The sequence below is a fragment of the Phasianus colchicus genome, chromosome 28 (genome assembly GCF_987193195.1).
Source record: "Phasianus colchicus chromosome 28, bPhaCol1.hap1.1, whole genome shotgun sequence".
Taxonomy (NCBI): domain Eukaryota; kingdom Metazoa; phylum Chordata; class Aves; order Galliformes; family Phasianidae; genus Phasianus; species Phasianus colchicus.
In genome coordinates, this window is record NC_143463.1 from 2,296,623 (window position 1) to 2,314,636 (window position 18,014).

The window sequence follows — 18,014 nt, forward strand, 5'->3', positions numbered from 1 at the left end:
GTGACTTTTGGGACTCCTGAACGGGCAGTTGACCTTCTGACACCACTCCTGGTGGACTCAGGGGAATGAAAGCAGGAAGGAAGCAAAGTGGCAGCACACAGGGGGTTAATTGCAGCATGTTCCTGATGATGACTCCTGTCCCTTTGGCCCCCGGTGCTCTCTCAAAGTGTCCAAAGCTCTCACCTCCGGCAGGAAGCCAAACAAGTGAAAAACATTTGTTGCTTTGTTTCGAGCGGATCCGTGAAAGCCTTCCGAGGCTCCGATTCGACACGTCTCCACGAGAGCAAAAAGCCCACAGCTCAGCAAGATGTTATCAGGAATTTATGAGCAACACAGCCGGATGTGCTGGTGCTGTCCAAGCTGGGCGGCGAGTGGCTGAGGGTTAGCTCAAACATCTGGTGTGAAGCTGAAGAATTCGGAGTCTGCACTTATGTCCCACATGTGTGGAGGAAAAGCAGATGCTACAGCTCTGGGAGGATGAGATTAGGGCCAAGGGGGTGCTCTGTTTGCTCCCCATGAGCGCTGTATGGGCTCACGGGATGCACATGGACCCATCACTTAATAGGGGTGACTAAATCTTATACGGTCCCTGCCCCACCAGTCAAGCAGTGGCTCTCTGGTACCCAGGGTGCCTGGGTGCTGAGAGCTGCTTCCTGGTGCCCTCCATCCTCACAGCTGTCCTCTCCATGGCCTCCATTCTTCCAGTTTTCCTGTCAGCATTCTCTGTCCTTCCTTTCATACCCTCTGCTGTTCCAGGATCAGGCACACAGTTATTTCAATGGGGATTATTTGTGCCATGTGTGAAGGTTCAGATGCTTTCATCCAACTTGGGAGTGGTCTAGTTCAGCATCCAGCTTAACTTCACAGAATCATAGAGTTGGAAAGGACCTTTAAAGGCCATCTGGTTCAACTCCTCTGCAGTGAGCACAGATACCTACACTCAGTCAAGGTGCTCAAAGCCTAATCCAGCCTGACCTTGAGAGTTTCCAGGGATGGGTACTTACTGACCCAGGCCATTTGTACAGGAGTGGGGACAGGCAGGCACCTCTAGGACTGGTCTTCTTAGATGAGATGAAGTCAATTCAAGGGAGATCTACCAGCTACAAAGGAGAGAGATCAGTCCTACATGTAGGCATGCAACATGAGGGAAATCAGATCCTATGTTGGCTGGAGACCCTCTGCCATTGTCATGATGCTCAAATCACGCTTGTTTTCTCTTCTCCATCCTTCACAGAGGAAGCAGGTTGGGCTCTCTGACTCAGCAGGTTGCTCTGGGGTGTAGTCCCACCTGCAATGCGCACTGCTGTACATTCTGCTCTATGGACACACTGGTGCACAAATATCCATGGCTGCAAACTAAGCTCTTTGTGAACACAACGACATGGAGAGAAGACATTGGAGGATGGATGATGGTTATCTGAACTGCAGTAATCTGCACTGCTGCAGCAGAACAGGCAGGCAGCTGGGCTGAAGGGTCAGCTACTGCCAAGCCAGCTTGTTGGGGAATGAACGGAAGGATGTCTTGGATGAATTACGTGGATGGAGGTGGAAGAGAGCGCTGCCAAGGTTGGGAGCTTCCTTACCTGGTGATCAGCACCGCGGTGTCGTGGTTAGCTATGCCATTTTCAGGGATAGCATTCCCATTGCCGTTCCTGTTCACAATGGATTTCTGCCATTTGCAGAAGCTGTCGAGCGATTTCCCAGCGTGGTGGTTAATCTCCAGTGTGGGCTGGAATAGAAGCAATATAACAGCATGTTCCCAGAGAAGCTCTGATGTGAAGGCACTGATGATTTCCATGCCAGCAGAACACTGAAACCAGTCCAGATACCCACCCCCCTTCACAGACACCAGGAGGGAGCACGACTTTTTAGAATCATGGAATCATTAAGATTGGAAAAGATGTCTAAGATCATCAAGTCCAACCATCAACCCATACCCACTAAACCATGTCCCCTTCAGGGTTATTAAAACTACTTAAGTCTCTCAAAAGCCACCTTATCCTAGGGTCCCATCTTCCCACAGCTTGAAACCAGTTTCCAGCTGCCTTTGGGAGCATGTGCACCCAGAAGACTGCATGGGATGGGGGGATTTCCTAGGATAACATCCAGAGGGAGCACACAGTTCCCCAGAGGGAGTGCAGTAGCACAATGCAAGCAGCTCAGCAAAGCCCAGCTTACCTGATCCTCAGTGAGGAGAATCAGCCGAGTCACCAGGATATTGACAATATTGCCCAGACTCGAGTCCTGGAAAAGTTTGGCAACCTGACCTCCAAGAAACAAGAAAAGACGAGTCTTAAAAATGAGCTCAGTAGCAGAGTGATGGGGCAGGCAGCTGGAAGGTGGGCACATGTTGGGCACCCAAATGGGAAAACAGCATTGCTGAAGGGTGTAAACACAATCCGAAAGAAAGCAGAAATGCGAATGAGACTCCATGTTACTATTTGGATTGCAAAACCTCCTATAACTTGTTCAGATCTTGGTGTTTCCTGGAGAGATTAGAATGGTGAAGATGGAATCCTGCAGCACCTACACCTTGCCCCTTAGGTTGTGGAAGCTCTGTGGCTCTGGCATTATGCAGCTTTAGGGATGGAGCTGTACTGGCTGCCTGTCAGCAGGGAACGAGACAGCATCTCCCAGAAATCTGCTGCCACACGGTGGGTGTTTTACAGCAGATGAAACAGTTTGAAACTGTATTGTTTTCAAATCTGGCATCTGCTTTAGAAATGCAAACAGAGCAAACCATGAAAAGAGATCCTACAGAGGACAGGACAAAGAACTATCACAAGAGGGTCTTTCATAGGTTTGATGGATAACCTCCAAACTCATCTCACCTCACAGGAGGACTCAGCATGACCAGTCGAAGCTGTTAATGCATCTAGCCTGGCATCCTGCTGCCAGCGATGACCTCAACGTGATGCTGCAGAGGAAGCTCCTCTGTGGTAACTCAGAGACACAGGCAGAGCTGTATGGAAGATCAGGGGGTACTTCTCCCTACCCCTCACACTGATCAGCCCCCAGGCGTGAGAGCTGACTGTCCTTATGCTTTCCCATGTGTCTCTCAGCTTGGCTGGCTCCATTTGCATTGCTAATTTGAGATGAGAGATGCTGTTCAAAGAAAGGGCTTTGTTCTCCCAGTCTAGATCTGGCCTAGTGTGGTCACAGAGGCCAGAGTTTAGCTCTCCTGAAGTGCCTCCCAATGTACAACACACAGTCCCTGCAGGCTTCGGAGTATCACTGCTCTGGGACAGTGGCAGCATTTCAGGATTGTTGCCTGGGAAGGAGCACTACAATCTTGGAACAGATCTCACTTCTCCACTGTGCTCCCTCCATACCACTCATCATCTCACAGGAAAAGATGTCTCACCCTTTGCCAAACCCAGAGTTACGGGGTTCAGAACAGGCTTTACTCAGCTTTCTCTATGTTGCTGGGTACGCAAGCCTCTGGGCTCCCCAAGCTCCATGATGTGGTTATAACACTTACAATATTCATGATGGCCAGGATGTACTGCTCTATGTCCCGCCGGCCGTGGTACCCCACCATCATTTTGTCAGCCACCACCAGGGTCTCCACGTAGCGCTCTGTGCTGACGGATCTCTTCAGGGGCAGCTGGCCTCGCTGGCTGTGGTTGCCTGATGGCTTCAGTGGGGATGGCTTCAGTGTCCTCAGCCACCAGTGCCTCCCCTTCCAGGGCTTCTCATCTGAAGAGGAAAGAAATTTGGCTGCTGCAAAATCACAGAGGTGAGGGGTAGATAGCTTGGTTTTGGTGCTGGGAATGAAAGGCATTGCAAGGCTCTGTATGGACCCAGCATGCACCCAGCCCTGTTCTTGTGCTGAGCATTCCCAGGGGCTCTGCTGGCATCCTGTTGCCCTCCTGCCTGTGCCCACCCCGCTGCAGGCAGCACCTCCACTGCTGCTCTATGGCAGGGCTCTGCCCTCGGCTCCGTCATGGGGAAGAGCTGTGTGGATTTAGAAACTACACAGACATAATCTGACAATAAAGCCACTGCAGATCATTTCCTCTTTCCTTTTCCTGCCAGGACCTGAATTTAGGACTTGGCTTTTCCTCCGCAGACATGGCTGCAGCCTCCAAAGCAGCAGCAGGTTTGTAGGATTGAGCTCCAGGCTTCATGCGCTACCAACCTGACTGCAGAGATGTCCCCAGTGGGGCTGTCAGCTCTGCCCCACGGCTTGAGTCCCACTATAGGGCAGGAGAGCTGTCTGTGGGGCTTACAGCACTACTGTGCAGTGGGGAGAGCTGGCTGCAACCTCCTCTGCTCTGATGCAGGATCGCACTGTACTTGGAGAGCCTGGGTGCCACAGGGGCCAGGGGCTTCACCAAGGCTCTGGGACACAGACTGAACTCTGGCAGGAACAAGAAGGGCACAGGCATGCGGGGAAGAGGCTGAGCATTTGTGAATTATGATTTCTCAATCCTAAATTGGCCAAATCTGGGAGGATTTTTGTAAGAACAATAAGAGAGAATTTTTTTCTCAATTCCACCCTCTATTTACAAATCTAAAGGCCCTGCTGTGAAGAAGAGAGTACAAGAGTATTCCAAAGACCAGGCCACCAGAAATGCTTAGCATGGGTAGAAGTAAATACATAAATAAAACTTTCTTAAATGCAAGAGGGTGGATTTGTCTATTTGCCATAGAGGACAGCATTGACTTTCCCAGCCTGCACTGGGATGGACTGAAGACATTTGGTGGGCACAGATACCTAGCACGCCGCAGGCTGCATCCATGTGTGGGTACTGGAGGGATGATCGCTTGTACACAACGTGGGGGCTGCCCTTGCCCTCATTCCCTGTGCTGACGTTGGCTCCTGGGCTCAGCGGTTCGATGAAATATTCCTCCTCATCTGCAACTATTACCCCGTGCTGTGAAAGGAAAGAAACAGAGGAGGTAGGGAGAGAAATGGGTGACTAGTGGCTTCTCATGACGAACGTTCTGATGGTTAGTCCCTGAATTTCTGGGAACTGACAAATAGTTGAGAGAACATGCAAGATTCCTTCGTTTATGCACAAACACTGAATCATACAAAGCTATGGACCAAAGCAAACCAAGCCAGCTGCTCATGGATGCCCCAGGACATCCACACTGAAGTTCACAGAAAATCACACTCATTCCTTGCAAAATTGTCTTCTATTCCATACATTGACCTAATTAAGATCTAATTAGGATCTGTCTGTGGGATCCTAAGTACCATGTCTTCACGTATCAGCACAACTCAGCAGTGAGAGCTACCTCCTTTGCTTTTCAGCCTCACCCAGAAGCCTTTGGATGCTGCTTAGGACCTTAACACCAGCTGGGAAACTCAGGCACAGATCTGCAGAGGAGTGTGGATGGTCAGAGGCTTTTGTGAAATGTTGAACCTTTGCAATGTGAAGTCTGATTTTCATTGAGATTTTCAGCCAGAACTTTTCCCTGCAGCCTACAATCCTGCAGCTACCACTTCCCCTTTTACACCCCAATATCCATTTCTATCAGACGACTTTGTTCCTGCTCCTGCGTTTTTTGATTTAGCTATTCAGATATATTTTTTGTTGTTGTTCTCCCATCTCTGAATGAACAAATCAGGGCTATAAGCCCAGACTTTGCCTTCTGCCAATGGATTTCCTTGGGAGACCACAACAACCAGTGGGAGCAGCCACCAGCAGGATGGGCAACCCCATTCATCAGCTGCTCTTCTCTGGCTGGTCCTACCCTTGCAGCAAGCTTTGCCTCTACATAAAAGGTTTGGGCAACATAAAAAGGTTCCTTCAGCCTAAAGTAACATGCAGAAACTCATCATTGTGGAGTCTCATCGTTGTGGGGTCTCCTTCTCTGGAGATATTCAAGACCCGCCTGGATGCCTACTTGTGCGACCTGGTGTAGGGTACATGCTTTGGCAGGGGGTTGGACTCGATGATCTCTGGAGGTCCCTTCCAACCCCTACAATTCTGTGATTCTGTGATCATTCAGTCTCACCTCCAAAAAATGGACGTATTACAGAATCACAGAATTGCCAGGGTTGGAAGGGACCTCAAGGATCATGAATCTCCAACCGCCTGCCTCATGCAGGGCCACCAACCTTCCCACCTAATGCTAGACCAGGCTGCCCAAAGCTCCATCCAACCTGGCCTTGAACACCTCCAGGGACAGGGCATCCACAGCCTCTCTGGGCAGCTGTTCCAGCACCTCACCACTCTCTCTGTAAAGAATTTCCCTCTGACGTCCAACCTAAATCTCCCCTCCCTCAACTTCAAACCATTTCCCCTCATACTGCAGTTATCTACCCTCCCAAAGAGTTGATTCCCCTCCTGTTTGTAGGCTCCCTTTAGGTACTGAAATGCTGCAATGATTCACCCCGCAGCCTTCTTTTTCCAGGCTGAACAAGCCCAGCTCCTTCAGCCTGTCCTCATAGGGGAGGTGCTGCAGCCCCTGCTCATCTTTGTGGCTCCTCTGGACCCTCTCCAACAGCTCCCTGTCTTTTCTGTACTGGGGGCTCCACACTTGGACACAGTGCTGCAGATGGGGCCTTACAAGAGCAGAGCAGAGGGGAACAATCACCTCCCTGTCCCTGCTGGCCACCCCTGTTTTGATGGAGCCCAACTTTACCAATGAGAAACCAAGGCATGAATCTTCCTGGCTTTGCTCAAGCAGACCTAGAGTATACCCAGAGTCTCAGCCTTATTATCCTCTGGCCATCTTCCCACTCTGGGTGCACAGACCCCCAGTGATGGGATGTCACACAACAGGATGGCACGTGGCACAACAGGGACAGGATCTGCTATTCGGGCATGGGGAAACAGATCACTGCAAAACATCTCGAGGTCCTTACACGTAACGAACCATCCGTGTAACAGCATTACTGCCAGGCAAGCGGGGAGAGCCTCTCCAAGGTGGTTGCTGCCTCCGCAATGGGTCTCTCCCCACCTCCCTCCCTGCTACAAAAGCTGAATCGGGGCAGTGTGCGCGCGGCAAAGTCCCCATCTCCAGAGTGCCGGGGGATTTCCTCCTGCACCAGGCCCTGTTGCTCTTGGCTCCGCTCCACCTTTTCAAACACAAGCGAGGTACTGTGAGGTTAGCCTGGCGAGGGCTGCGGCGGAAAGCTGAGTGTCGGCCTGCGAAGCCAGCTGGCTGCCGGCATTGCGGGACGGGGAGAAGGAGGTCACTGCCGGCTTGGGGCAGAGCAGCAGGAGGGGAGAGCACATCCTGCCTGCAAACCAGGAGCTACTGGGAAAAGGCCCTTCCCAGCCACCCGGACACTGTGATCTGTAGCTTCCTTGGGGCGTATAAGAGGTCCTGTGATTCTGCAGGAGTGAAGCTCTGCTGTCACGGGACTCTGACCCCGCAGGCCAAGCGCTGAGGTCTGGGTGGTGGACGTGACACATGCGTGTTGAAAGCAGGCGGCGAGAGGCCCTGAGAGAGATCTCTGTGGTTTGTGGGGGAGCTGAGCTGGATATCCTGTCTGTGATTCACCCAGGTCAGCTGCAGAGCAGGGATGGTTTATTCTATTAGCTTACAACCACGCTTCGGAAAGGCACTGCAGCTTGGCCCGTCCACCTCCCCTCACATGCACTCACAGCTGACGTCAGCCCGGCAGCGGGGCCATCTGCCCAGCTCCAAACATCTCGTCTTCCCCACTGAATTCAGGAGGGCAGTGCAGACGGAAGCAGACACCAAGGGCTGAGAACCAGCCTTTGAGGAGCTCTGACGCAAGAGGAGAGACAGGCACATTTCTCTCCTGAGGTTGTTTATGCCTATAGCTGCGATCTGCTGACTGGAGGATGTGAGCCCTCCGGCTGTTGTACAGACACAGCTCTGCTGAACCCAGGCTTCCCTGGGCTGCTCCTGCAGGCTCCAGATGCTTTGTTCTGGGCCCTGCTGGCAGCTCGTGGCTCTGATGTTTTGGGAAATTGGCCATTTTGCCCTTTGCCCTCAGTTAAGCCTGGGTGAGTTGTATCCCGCTCTGAGGCCTGCTGCACATGGGCATGGCGGGAGGGCTGGAGTCACACAGTGTGAGAGATTCCATAGTCATTATGATCGGAAAAGACCTCTCACATCCCCAGGCCTGACCTCAACCTTTCCCACCATGCCCACTGTCCATGTCCATCAGTGCCACATCTCCACGGTTCTCAAACACCTCCAGGGACAGTAACCCCACCACTTCCCTGACAGCCTGTGTCAATGCATCATCACTCTTTCTGAGAAGAAATTGTTTCTAAAATCCAACCCAAATCTTTCTTGGCACAGCTTAAGGTCCTTACCTCTCATCCTATCGATGGGAGTGAACCTATTGGCAGCTGGGTTGCAAGCATTTGAGCACAATGCATTTTACAGAGCTACACATAAATTGTACAAGGATGTTGGAGTTGGACATGGCTTGACACTTATTACCCATTTTCATGCCTTTGTGTTGGGACCTTTTGTGGAGTCATCCCTTTCCTCTTCTTTTTTGCACCCCATAACCAGCACTGGTCCCAGCCTGCATCCATTTAACACCAGAACACAGCCTCATTTGCATCATCTAGGAGTCCTCTGGGATCTTCTGTTCTCACCTATCCCCTGCTAAGCAGAACTGGTGCTGCATGGAGGCTGCAGGACAGCAGGAGTGAGCCAGGAGGGTTTGGCTGCTACTCATTCAGAAGTGATTAGCACCTCTGGGTACACAGGTCTGCTCGAGTGGAAGTGCAGCCCCACTCTAGCAGCTAAAGGCACCAGTCTCCCCTTGGCCAATTTCCTGGCCCTGCTGTCCTTATGAAGCCTGATGATCCTCCTTGCTGATGCCTGTAGCACTTCACGACAGGAGAACAGAGTTCAGAAAAAAGAGAGGCTGCTGGATGACCCCCTGTACCTCTTTGTGCCTGGCTGCATTTCCCAGACAATCCCTGGTATCTCTCCAGAGCTAGATCATCTGTGGACTAAAATATTCCAGCATAAGTGCAGCCGGGCCATTGCTTGCTCTGCTTTTGGTGCCCTCTGAAGCACGAGGTAGACTAACGCTGGATCACTTCTGGCTAGCAATGTTCAGCTACCCTTTGACTCTTCTTTTTAGAACATCAGTAAATTATCTAGGACTTCAGCAGAAGTCCCGTATCTAAACAAAAGGCTAACTCAGGAACCAAGAATTTATGCAACTCTGATTTTTGGCTGTGAGATGGAAACATTAGACTCTCTGATATAATGAGTCAGATTCTCATTTCTGTTAATAACCCACAGCACTGTTCTGGCAATGTGATTTAGCAATAAATCAAATGCAAATTCATTCCCATTTGGAAGCTCTTCCACACTGCTAGAATGCTGCTAAGTGGTGGGGCTATAGCACAAATATGGATCTGGCCTAGAGAGTCTATTTCTACATGTTGCTCCTCCAAGGCAGCCATCATCCTTGGGATTCACTAACAGGGATGTTTGCTCCATCCCTCCATCTGGTAGGTCTTGAAATGTGCTGTGTGAACCAAAAATATCAGAAAATCACAGAAAAATAAGGATGAAATTCCTTAACAAGCGCTGAAAGAGCTAATGAATCATACCCAGGGTATTTTTGAGAGGCATTTGTCTGGCCTGTCTGTAAAGATCTCCAATGATGTTGAGGCATGCACTCTTCAAGAAACCTCAGCCATCCTTAGTACTACCATCTACCATTAAGCTTTCTTGATAAATTTAAGACCATGATGTCTAATCCTAGCTGTTGGGAACATGCAGAACAGATCATTTCCTCCTCCTCTGAAGCAGCTTTGCTGATTTGAGGCATGCCATCTTGTCCCCACTTGGTATTCTCTCTTTATATTGAAAAATACTGGTTATATCTCAAGTTTTTTCCCCCCCAGAAACTATGTTTTCAGCTCCTGGAATCTGGGCAGAGGGGACTAGCAACCCCAGGAATGGATGTGCAGTTACAAGGAACTGAAAGCACTTCTCATGCTCTCGGTTGTGACATGAAACTTCTATCCTGCTGCACTTCTTCTTTGCCAGCACTATATATAAAATAGATCTATTGCTGCTACTGTTGGAAGTTCTGTGGGAGTTCTATGGGAACTGTAACAACGGTCTAAAGCTTGGATTATTCCATGCCAGTTAAAATCAATGGAAAAATCCTAACTGACTTTGGTAGGAACTGGATCTCAACATGGGTCACAAATGTAATAAGGAAACATGCCTTCACCCTCAGCTGACTTTTGCTGCCACTTTGCAGCGTTATATTTTAACACTGATCTCAGGCCTTTCTCTCCACCATGAATCCATCTGCTGGAACCCAAACGGAGTTTCTACACCAAATATCAAAGAAGCTGTAATCTGTTCTGCTTCATGGGTAGCTCTGGTTGTCAGAGTGGCCCTTGGATGAGCAAATTGAGGTGACTCACCAGTCCATTGCAGTTGCTGATGGCGACCTTTGAGTTCAGGTACTGATCCTGCAGGTGGCCCGCATAGTGGCAATCCTCATGGAAATCATGCTGCCAGTCCACACCATCTCGCTTCCAGTATTCGACTGTGAAGTGCTCAGCCAGCAGGTTGGAGTGCAGTGTCAAGTTGAGGAGGAACTGGGTTCGATGGGCAGAGACTTTGTAGAAAACCTGCTGCTCCGATGGCTCGTAGGGCAAGGAGCCCAGACTGCGCCGAGGGCGTTGCTTCAGCTGGCTCCTCATGTCAAAGGTGAGGAAGTCCCCGTTCTGGTCCACTTGGATGGGGAACGCAATTTCATAGTGATCGAGGCTGGAAAGGAACTCCTCTGGGGAGGAAAAGCAAAAAGGAGGAATGACATTCTGCCAAGAGTCATAGCAAAACACCCAACAGTTTCAGCACAGAGTCACAGCCAGGGCAGGATCCTGACCCTGGGAATTCTGTCAAGTAGCCATTGTGCTTCCAGCAGTCTCACACCGACCTTCTGCAAACAAAACATGCATCAGCAGGACAAAAGCTCTGTGCTCAGCCCCTTGCAGCCCTCTAGGACTTTCTAGCTGCTTGTGGCATCAGAGCAGCCACATGGTTTCCCTCCAGCCTGATGGAGGGACCAAGCTCACTTGTGACAGCTTGCAAGAGGCATCTAAAACAAAGATAGGCAGAAAGATAAGGGATTTCAAACTGTAGCACAGCAGGGATATGATAACTGGATTCTCTTCTCTGTTCAGTCTGTGTGATCCTTGGGATTCTCTAGGACTCCCAGCATACAGAACATAAACCATGATCACAGCTGCATTAATACACTAGGTATGAGACATCCTCCTAAGATGCACCAAGACAGTGTTCTTGCAATCAAAATAACATATTGGGTGCCCAGAACTCCCCAGCTGTGCTAAAAAGGCAGCAAAATCTGAGTCTCCAACCAGGCCTGTATCTATTGCACCATCACAGCTCACCAGCTCAGTGCCCTACAGTATAATCTTGGCTTAGCACCTCCTCTTGGGGCACTTGAGCTTTTGAGGATGTCTCGTACCACTTAGGAAATGTACTTTGACAAGGTCACTCTCCGAAGCATCTGAGTACACTTGCACAGCACTTCTGGCTGTCAAAGAAATTGGCATTCTGCAAGCTCTACAGAAATCTCACGGTTTTTTTTTAGCAAAATGTCTACAGAGTGGGTCTGAGCAGAAGTCTAGCTGTATCTGGCAGCCTCAAGACTGAAGGCTTCAGCAGAAGACACAAAAAATCATGCACTGAGTAGGATAGCTCTCCACTCATAGCGCTTTTTTTCTTAAGCCCAAGGGTTGGAGATTTGCTTATAGAGTGGGAGAGGATCTGCCCTCTTCATGCTGGAAGAACATCACTGTGCTTCCTGCATTCTATGTGTAGCTGTTTCCTGAGCAAACAGGGAGGCCAGGCTGCTGTGGGGTGGGTGCATTTTGCCTGGCTCCACAGCACCCATCTTCAAAGCCTTCCCAGCCATCATAAATTTGAACTCCAAATTACACTCTTACCACATGGCAGCACTGGAAAGTTTCCTTTCCCTCTAGCATGTTTTCCAGTGTGGGAGCTTGACCGAGTGGTTTCCTTGGCCACCACTAATGGGATGGTCCTTCACACCAGCTCGGTTTAGGGGTTAGCTCCCAACCTTCCAAACCATAAGCTCTTCTGGCACCTCTCCCTTGGCTCAACAAGCCAGAAGAAACTATTAGGTTGTTAACTTCCTGTGCTCCAGCTTCCCCTGCATCACACCGCCTTGTGTGTGATGCAGCCAGGCAAACAAATATGACTACTTGTTTTTAAGCAATGACCTCGGGTGTGGAAAAATTTGCTATCAGGAGTGTCTTGTTTTTCCCTTTCTGCAGTCCACGTGGGTAGCAAAATAGAATCTTGGAAGGAGATTTGTGCACCCAGTGTCTAGAAAGGGTCTGGGACCCTGATTCTGACCTTCAAGTTTCATTTAGGAGGGAGTAGTGATCAGGATTTGGGGCTCAGGTTGTGTGTGACAGTCTGCTCTTGTTGTGCTTGACACCATGCATCCTCAGGGATGTCACCATGCAAATGATACATGGGATAGAGCTGAGAGTAGTGCCCTACATCATATGGATGCTTTTGGGATGGATGCTTTAGAGTGGGAAAAGGAAGAAATAATGAAACTTTCGACACAAGGAAGACGACAGTGTCTTCATCCAGCGTTACAACTGGTTCTTTTCTCTCCTCTAAAAAAAGTAAAAGATTAGATGAAGCTCTAAGAGATAGGGATCTTTTACTCCCTAGCCTATGCACTCATTTCATGTCCACCCAACAGCATAACAGATGTTCCCTTAGTCCACCATTTACTCATCCCTGCCTTGGTCACACTGTCCTCCATGCTACAATTCATACTAGGATTTCCCAACATCAATAACAGCTCTGCTTGACCTTTCCTTCCTTCCTTTCTTCCTTCCTTCCTTCCAGAAAAGCCATCATGATCCTTCTGCCCCCTCAGCCACTTCATGCTGTATTAATAGATCTTGGCTTGAAATGTACAGTATTGCATCTGCTTATCAGACAGCTTTGCACTGGTGATAAGCAGCCTGGTGTTTCCAGAGAGCTGTCACACTGCTTCAGAAGAGATACTATAAAAAGCCTTTCTTGCAGGAAAGCCTGCCCAGTGCTGGGCACCCAGCGGGGAAAGGAGAGATTGTGGAGACAGAGATAGGGGTGAGGAGAGCTGCCCCACTCCTGATGGGGACAAAGACATGCAGAAGGGGAAGCAGAAGCCCAGACAAGGTAGGGGGTAAGGTAAACAAAAAGGAGAGCAGAGGTGAAAGCCAAGGAGGGAGGATTTTGTTCCCTCCTTGTATGCTCTCATCACTGCCGCTGTCATTACAGAGCCACTTAAAGGATGAAAAGGAAGCAGATGTTTGCTCTCATCTTGTCACCAGAGCAAAGAGGAGCCCCAGCTGCAGCCCAGACACAATTTAGAAAGGATGATTTGGGAAAACACTCTGGGATTTGTGGCCTCAAGCTGCCCTGGAACTGCAGCAGTCTCAACACATATTCCGTGGGTCCACCGAGTGGTATGCGAGCCTGGAGCAGTGAGATTACCCTCACCTCATGTCCTGTAAAACAGGGAATGTATAATCTATCACTAAGATTAAAATAAGGCACTAGGAAAAAAATGCCTTTTGATGAAAAACCATTGAGCAACAGAGGCTATGTGCCGAATCCACACTCAACCACCCCAGCTGCAATTCCCTGCATTGTTCAAAACCGCAGCCTGAGTTTACACGAGACGTTGTTTACCTTCTGAATCTCGTTACATCTCTGCTGACATGTAGAGGCCTTCAACGTTGGGCTGCTGTTTCCCACATACATAATTACAGCTTATGACTGTAATACCTTAATCTTTTCCCTGCATAAAATAAATACACTGATCTGGAGCCTGCGTATGAGGCACGTGAATCCTGCTGCATCGCTGGCTTGTTGGACTGCCTGGGCAAGTTGCTCTGGCTAAAATCAGCGGCTTGTTGAAAACGTTGGCCTTTAATCTCCATGCCTCCAACTGCTAAGGGAAGATAGCAGTGTCTCACCCTCTTGAAAGAGTGTTGTGAGGATTATGTACTTACTCCCTCAGCAGTGTGAAGTGTTGAGCACTGCTAGCAGCCTGACACTGTTTGTTTGGGATGCAAGGATCCTAAAAAAGCACTCTGACAGTGAGAGGGGCCCATGGGGCAACCTGACCCATGGGATGGGGAGGAGATTGGCTGCAAGCTCTGGCACCACCGGGGCTGAGCCCAGCCTACTGCCCACTCTTGCTCCAGATCCAGGATAGCACAGACGTACAGCAAGCCCAGGGGCTCAGGCTGAGGTGTGTCTTTGGTGAGCAAAGAGGATCAGGACTGCTCTGAGTCTGTATGGAGGCGATCTGGCAGCAAAGCCACCATCAGAGCGTCGCTAGTGCTGTGAGCACAGCGGTGCAGATGGAGGGAGGTGCGAGCTGACAGACGCAGGAGGCCCAGAACAGTCCCAACAGGCACTGCCAGAGGCTTTGGCTGGAAGGACCAGAAACCGCGTTTATTTCAGATTAAAGAAAATCTGCCTCTATAATGGTGCACGTTGCACAGCGCCTGCACGGCACACAGCTCTGCAGCTGACTGCATTGTATTTTACCCAGTGCAAGCCACAATAACATGGTGCCCCAACAAGATGGTACTCAGAACCAGACAGTACATGGCTTTGGGTTCCCTCTGTGCTTCTTTCCAGTTTGGATTCACAAGATAACCCAGCCATTGTAACCACAACTGGATGACACTGTATTACCCTGAGCCTACCACTGACTTTGCCCTCCTGCATTTATCTTTGGCATACTGGGTATAAGTGTTTCACAAACAAAGTGTATAGAAAATTATGGTTGGATATTAACATCCTGTATGGATAAATGTCCAGTTTCACAGCCTTCTCCTTACCCCTAATAACTGATGGTAGTATTCATCTCTTAAGAAATGGTCACAAAAGAAAATTAGTATCAGCAATTTACCCTGCATAACCCATCCACGCTGCATTGGCACTCAGGGCTCAGAACAGCGTTGCCCACTTAACCTTCCAGTCTATTCACTCCTAACATGGAATAAAATCATGTCCAATGATATAAAGCTACCAATGTGCAGGACACCCACATTCTGCTTTCCTTGCAATAACTTACGTTTAAGACATGTAAGACAGGTACAGAATGCCCACGTTTGAGCAGATCTGAGCATTCACTAACAGTAGCACTTAGAGAAACATGTATGCACACCTCAAACTGCTCCTCCAGCAGCACATGACCATCCAGGCCATAGCTATGCAAAACACTTGTGCCTACAGCAGAGATCTCCACCTCTGCATGTGCAAAGCACACAGACCTCCTACATGCAGCAAAACCTCTACTTACACAAAGATGCTTCACTGCAGCTGAGTGGGAAGGCATTGCTACCATGAACCCATCTGCCTCCTAAGCCTTTACGTGGCCATCATCCTACACAAGACCCAGTGACTTGGAATTCCACAAAAAGTCAAGGAGCATAACATTTGGGAGCAAAACACATCCTTTCCTCGTAGGTCAAAGGAAAACACCTGCAAGAGCAGCAGTAGGCATCCGGCTGCAGTACACGCAGCAGAGCAGAGGTCAGGCTGCTTCCACCCCCTCCCCAGCACAGCATCACCCTAATGCCTCCCTTAGGGTCAGGCAGATCCAGCTCCCTCCCCGCTTCCTACCTTGAGACTGGAACATGTAACCCCGAAAACTGCAGACGGTGGTGGTGAAGGTAACAGTCCATATGAGAAGCCTCCAAGCGATGGCCATAGTTAGCGACGCTTGTCTCAGTGCAGGGAATATTGTACCGGCTGGAAGGGCGCTGTCCCCACATGTCTCTCTCTCGGCCACCGCTTATGTAGAGACAGGAGTCCTCGGTTCTTCCACAGGCATCCTCAGCCACTCCCCAAAGCAGCAAGGCTGACAGTGGCTTTGCAGCAGCTGTGCCCAGGCGCAATTGGAGCCAACATGGGCTAATTGGAGTCAAAGGCTCTTGGTGGCATTGCCCCACATTGCCCTGCAGAAGAAAGAGTGACAAATGAATAGGAGAGGAGAGGGGATGGAGAGGAGAGGGGATGGAATAGAAGGATTGAGGGAGAAAAGAGTGCAACAAGGAAATCCAGGATTTTGAGAAGAGTCAGCTTAAGAGAAATGGAAAGGCAAGAAAAGAATGGGAAGAAAATGCAAATGCAATTAACCAAGTCAGTTCACAGCATCAGAAAGCCAAGTTATCCTGCTGTCTGAGCACTCTGCTCAGTACAGCCTTGCAACACTCCAGCAGTGTGAAGTGGGTTGAGGGGACTGGTGTCTGGCTTACACTGCAGGAGGAAAGGAGGCTCAAAATAAATGGGAGCCTTTTGTCCTGCTGCCAATGCCCACAATGCCCACAAGGAAGAATGAATGGTTACCTGATCTCAGTTACCTGATTTCTTAAAAAGGAAAATACAAAATGAAAGCATTAAGAGTGGTAGCAAGAAGTGATCTAAAACCCCTATTTCAATTTCCCTGGCTTCAGAACACGCTTTAATGATCATCACTGCACTGAGAGAAGAGCACTTGCTCTCTGAGAACATTAGCTAAACCTAGAAAAGTGATTCAAAACAAAGAACCCATTCAGTGAACTCACCCTTACCCTCAGCTCTATCCATAAATGGATCATGAGATTCCAATTGTATTTGTTATTTAAAATGATTTGCTAATTGCTTCAGTGAAAGATTTTTGGCTTGCAGATAATTTCCACTCAGTCTGAGGCAATTATACAGAACTCACATAGAGCTGGAGAGTTGCATAAAGCCTGTGGTTTTCATTTCTATCCAGTGATCAGATGACGTATGCAATGAATATGGCACATATCTCCCGCCTGGAGAATCCCAAGTATCCGAAGAGCAATGCTCTGCCTGGGAGAAGCCACCGAGCACAAGACAGATGTTTCCACAGAGCACTGCAGAGAAGCAATGGATGAGCCCATCCCAAAGCCTGCCTTCAGCTCTGCAGCGGCTTCAGAGCCTGAGCATCACGGGATAGGCTCAAGAAAGGTGCACTTGGGAACGTGCACAAGGTTTGGCTGGAGATGGAAGGATGGTGGGTTTTGCAAAGGCACCAACAGCAGTGGCCTCTGTGTGGTCTTTATCCCAGCAAGGAAACACTTGGAATAATGTTACCAACCACTGCTTCACTCTGTTCTGGTGGATTTTGAAAAGCAATGCCTAACTACCAGCCAGGCTGCAGGCAGGAGAGCCTCCATCCCTCCTCATAGACCTCTTCACCTCTTGCCCTCAAGGGAGACTGTAACTTATTTCTAGTTCTGCTCTCCCATCTTTGATATGCTGTCGGTGATACTCCAATGGAACGATGCTCCCGAATGCACAGGTGAGGCATGAGAATAAAGCAGAGATGATTCCTGCTCCAGTAATTAATCTAAAGAAGTTAATTGTATTTCTCTACCAGATAAAAATGTTGGGAGGATTAACTGTGCGTGTCTAAGTCACAATTCTGAGCTCTTAAGTTTAAATGTTAAGGTTTATATCTGTTGATTTACAGTCACAAATGGCCAAAGTCCATCAGCAGTGCCTTGGGCTGGTACCCCCAGAGCAGGAGACCCACAGCCACTGCCTCAAAGACTGCACAAACCATCATCCACCACAAGAACCAAGTGGAGATCAGCCCTCTAAATCCTCTCTCGAGCTGCTCTTGCTCAGCACATGGAAGCAGGAAGCAAAGGCAGGAGGCTTGGCAGGTCTTTCTGCCCTCTGCCACCACGACATGGAGATGCTGATGTGAGTACTGCAGGTCTCTGAGATCACAGCCGCTCAGTGCAGGCTGTCCCCTGCCATGTCCCCAGCAGGGAGGGCAAGGTGAGGGCAGCAGTAGTGCAGGCTGGCTCGTCCCCGCTCCCTGCAGGAAGCAAACTGAGAAAAGCAGAAGGCGAAACCAAAGCCCGGCATGCTGCAGCGCTCTCCTAAGTCAGCATTTTTCAGAATCTATTAAAGCTTGAGATTCCAGCTCTCCAATTCTGTCACCACTCCAAGGTCTGCGGACAGAAAGCCGCTCAGCTGAAGTGTATTTTCTCCTG

At 49.5% G+C, this 18,014-nt stretch overlaps 1 protein-coding gene across 1 annotated transcript in view; it reads right to left on the reverse strand.

Moving 5' to 3' along the window:
• The window catches only part of ADAMTS10 (ADAM metallopeptidase with thrombospondin type 1 motif 10), a 50,275-nt gene that overhangs the window by 23,535 nt on the left and 8,726 nt on the right, over positions 1-18,014 (reverse strand). Inside the window, exons 2-7 of the mRNA XM_031604612.2 lie at positions 15,625-15,959; positions 10,350-10,714; positions 4,721-4,880; positions 3,482-3,699; positions 2,179-2,262; positions 1,584-1,729 (exon numbers count right to left, since the gene is read on the reverse strand). Coding sequence (XP_031460472.2) covers positions 1,584-1,729; positions 2,179-2,262; positions 3,482-3,699; positions 4,721-4,880; positions 10,350-10,714; positions 15,625-15,712 — 1,061 coding nt within the window. The 5' untranslated portion in view covers positions 15,713-15,959. The remainder of the gene's footprint in view (positions 1-1,583; positions 1,730-2,178; positions 2,263-3,481; positions 3,700-4,720; positions 4,881-10,349; positions 10,715-15,624; positions 15,960-18,014) is intronic.